The sequence below is a fragment of the Sinocyclocheilus grahami genome, unplaced genomic scaffold (genome assembly GCF_001515645.1).
Source record: "Sinocyclocheilus grahami isolate Dianchi unplaced genomic scaffold, SAMN03320097.WGS_v1.1 scaffold244.1, whole genome shotgun sequence".
NCBI classification, from domain to species: Eukaryota; Metazoa; Chordata; class Actinopteri; order Cypriniformes; family Cyprinidae; genus Sinocyclocheilus; species Sinocyclocheilus grahami.
This window is the reverse complement of record NW_015505423.1, coordinates 1-3,525: the sequence shown is the minus strand read 5'-3', so window position 1 is coordinate 3,525 and position 3,525 is coordinate 1. Positions and strand designations below refer to the sequence as shown.

Genomic DNA, 3,525 nt, shown 5'->3' with positions numbered 1-3,525 from the left:
AAAACCAACACACCCATTCACACACACACACACACACACACACACACACACACGCTCACACATTTACACACACACACACACACACACCTATGAACTGGTGTGACTGTAACACAGTAGATAAGTAAAATAAAAGCAATAATTCAACTACAATGCAGTAAAAAAGTGGACAGCAAGGAACGGGCACTCTAAAACATCAAGAGTGCAAAACAGACACATCCACTCACACACACACACACACACACGCTCACACATTTACACACACACACACACACACACGCTCACACATTTACACACACACACACACACACACGCTCACACATTTACACACACACACACACACACAAACACACAGACAAACACACACATACACAATTATACACATTCAAATGAATTGGTATGGCTATAACCATATAGCCATAACGAGTCAGAAAACTGAAATAAGAGGTTGAAATCAGATCAGACCCAGAAAGATTAAGCTCTGATAAAACATTCCTGTTCATTTTTGTTATATTTTTAAAGAATTGTAATGTTTTGTGTGACAAAATGCTTTCTCTGTTCAAATTTGACTGTAGTAATAATAATTCAAAAACTGACGCTTCAAATCAACATTTCAAAACAAAACAAAAAATCTAAAAAGTTTACAAAAAGTTGTCTTTGAAAATGTCTAAATATATATCCAAACCCACAACTTAATAAAAATAAGTATTGTCTAAAAACAATTAGAGAATTTATAGGCCTTTTATATAGAGCTATATGGGAATCCATGGGCTAAAGTTAAACCATGGAATATGTTTTTTTACTCCCACCAGATGGCACTAATCTGGCTTAATAAATGTATTGATTTTAACATGAAATACTGCCATAATTGAAAAGTAATAGAAAAAATAATTTGTGTATTATTTTCAATGGGAAAAATTGATCATAATTATTGCATAAATATTAATCAGTACCATGAAATTCTCTCAAAATACAAAAGAAAAAAAGAATAAATATTAGGGGAGTAACATTTTAGGTGTCCGGTCACTTTTGACCGTGAAGACCACAAGAGTGACTCCCAAATAAGGAGCACCAGAGGGTTAAACCTACATTTACTGCTTTCAGCACAAACAAGAGCTACTAAATATTTGTCCTCTGAAATCACATCTGAAAGCCTGGCTCTTGGCTCTGGCCTCAGAAACATGAGTGTCTAATCCTCGGGCCATATCAATCTGGTCTGTGAGACTGAGTGCAGCGGGAGGAAATTGTCCGGGTAAAATGAAAAGTGCTGATGCCAGGAAGCCCAGCGGTAATACTATGGGCCGCTCAGCTGCAATGGACTTTTCTGAATGAGTGATGAAGTAACCATGAGCTAAACAAGCTTACTGTTACAAGGGCATCTGTACATTAACTTTTGTATCACTGAAATTATGTCACAACATTTTTTTAATGAAAGAATAGAATGCCCAATCATGCATGAAATGTAATGGCAGGTGGAAAAATTATGCATAGGCTTATTTATATTTTGTAACCAAATAAGTTACAAAATATCTGCCTTGAATATCCATTACTACAAGTAGCAAACCAGAGAACAAAAAGAAGCACACATCCACCATCCTTTGATACAAATACAGTTGTGGCTGAAGAAAATGTAACACTATAGATATAATTTAGTGCAAATGCAAACTCTTTGTATCTGTTCTTACAGCTTACGAGCCATAACAACATCCTTCATCTTGATAAAGCCTCGCCTCTTGTCTTTCAACACATCACAATTAAAAACAGATTGAAACTTCAGTTACACAATACACCAACACACAGTGTTGCTTTTCATTATAAAATCACGAAGACATCATGAAAAAATTATAATCGCTTTTTTTTTTCAACATAGCGATCAAGTGAACTCTTTGGTGGTTAGTTTCCTATGGAAATTCTTTTTCAGTTGATGCCACAGGGAACAAGAACTTGTATTCAAATTTGAAATTTGAGATCACATGATCTTGTTATGCTGTTGTACTTTGAAAATATTCTGTGATTGGTATAACCAACTACTACATTAAAAACCATTAAACCTAGTTATACTAAAATGTACAATGAGTCACTTAAAACCTCCAAACTTTTAATATTTGATTACTTCCTTCAAAATATTACAAATTAAATACAAAACCAAAATAGGGAGAACATGTATATTAATATAAAGGTTTGGCAAATCCTAATTAATTACATCTAAGATGTGGGAAAGCCAAGGAGAAATTTTGGGGTCAGTAAGTTTTACTTTTATTCAGTAAGGACAAAATGTCTTGATCAAAAGTCTTTTGAATTGACTAAAAAAAATATTATGTTAAAAATAAATGCTGTTCTTTTGAACTTTCTATTTATCAAAGTATCTTGAAAAAAATGTATCAGGGTGTCCACAAAAATATGAAACGACATCAATTTCAACACCGATAATACATTTCTTGAGCATAAAATCATCATATTAGAATGATTTCTGAAGGATCATGTGACACTGAAGACTGAAGTAATTGATGCTGAAAATTTAGCTTTGCCATCAGAGAAATAAATTAAATTTTAAATTAAAATAGAAAAGTTATTCAAATAGTTATTTACTAACTATATTTTCGATCAAATAAATGTAGCCTTGATGAGCATAAGAGACTTATTTTATAAACAGTCCAAACATTTGAACGGTATTGCATAAATATCACTAGTTCCTGATTCATAGGATATTCTTCATCTGTGCACATGCATGTTGATGCATTTTGGAAGTCAGTTACCTCTGCTGATCCTTTGTTTCTCTCCGCTCAGGATTCCTGGGGTGTCAATCACACTGATGCTCTCCAGAACAGGGTTGGGCAGCTGGGCGCACACAAACCTGAGGGCCAACCCAAACAAACCAGAGTCACACTCAAGGACACTGGAGAAGTCTTCCAAGCACATGACTGGCACACTAACCATCAGTTTCCACACGTTTATGCTTCATTCTTGATTTGAGCTTGTTGTCGTCTTTGCTCTTTCTTCAAACTGAAAATATACATTTGTCATGGAGTAAAAATTGCTCTCTGATTTCACACTGCAATAAAGTCCCAAATTTCCAAAACCATCAAGTCGTAGTAACTTGGCATGGAGCAGAGTGCCATAAATACTTATTTTGTTACCATTTACGGCAGTGGTTTGACCAAGCTGGACATAGAAAAACATTAAAAGAAAGACAGACTTAACATTTTTATAGCCTGAGAAAAAAGTCTGCTCCGAGATGCTTTAATAACAAGTCAAAAACTAGTATGCGTGGCTTTTGTGGCTTAGTGTGTGAACTAGGCCCAGAAAAAGTGTGTCATGTTTTGGATTGAATCACTAAGGACCTGAGGCTATAGGGAAACATTATCCTAACATTATTTATTCTCCTTTTGACAGTCCCTACTATAACACGTTGGACACAAACAACTTGAAACCACTGAAGAGCACATTCTAGCAACTACATTTACAGAACATCTGGCATCAGACCACACTGTAGGATATCAGACCGAATCAGACAATCTAAGATTTGGT

The 3,525-nt window shown here is 34.9% G+C and overlaps 1 protein-coding gene across 1 annotated transcript in view; it reads right to left on the bottom strand.

The window, feature by feature from the left end:
• The window catches only part of LOC107598088 (EH domain-containing protein 3-like), an 11,467-nt gene extending 8,551 nt beyond the window's left edge, over nt 1-2,916 (bottom strand). Inside the window, exon 1 of the mRNA XM_016289355.1 lies at nt 2,754-2,916. Coding sequence (XP_016144841.1) covers nt 2,754-2,916 — 163 coding nt within the window. The remainder of the gene's footprint in view (nt 1-2,753) is intronic.
• Nucleotides 2,917-3,525: the final 609 nt, after the last annotated feature.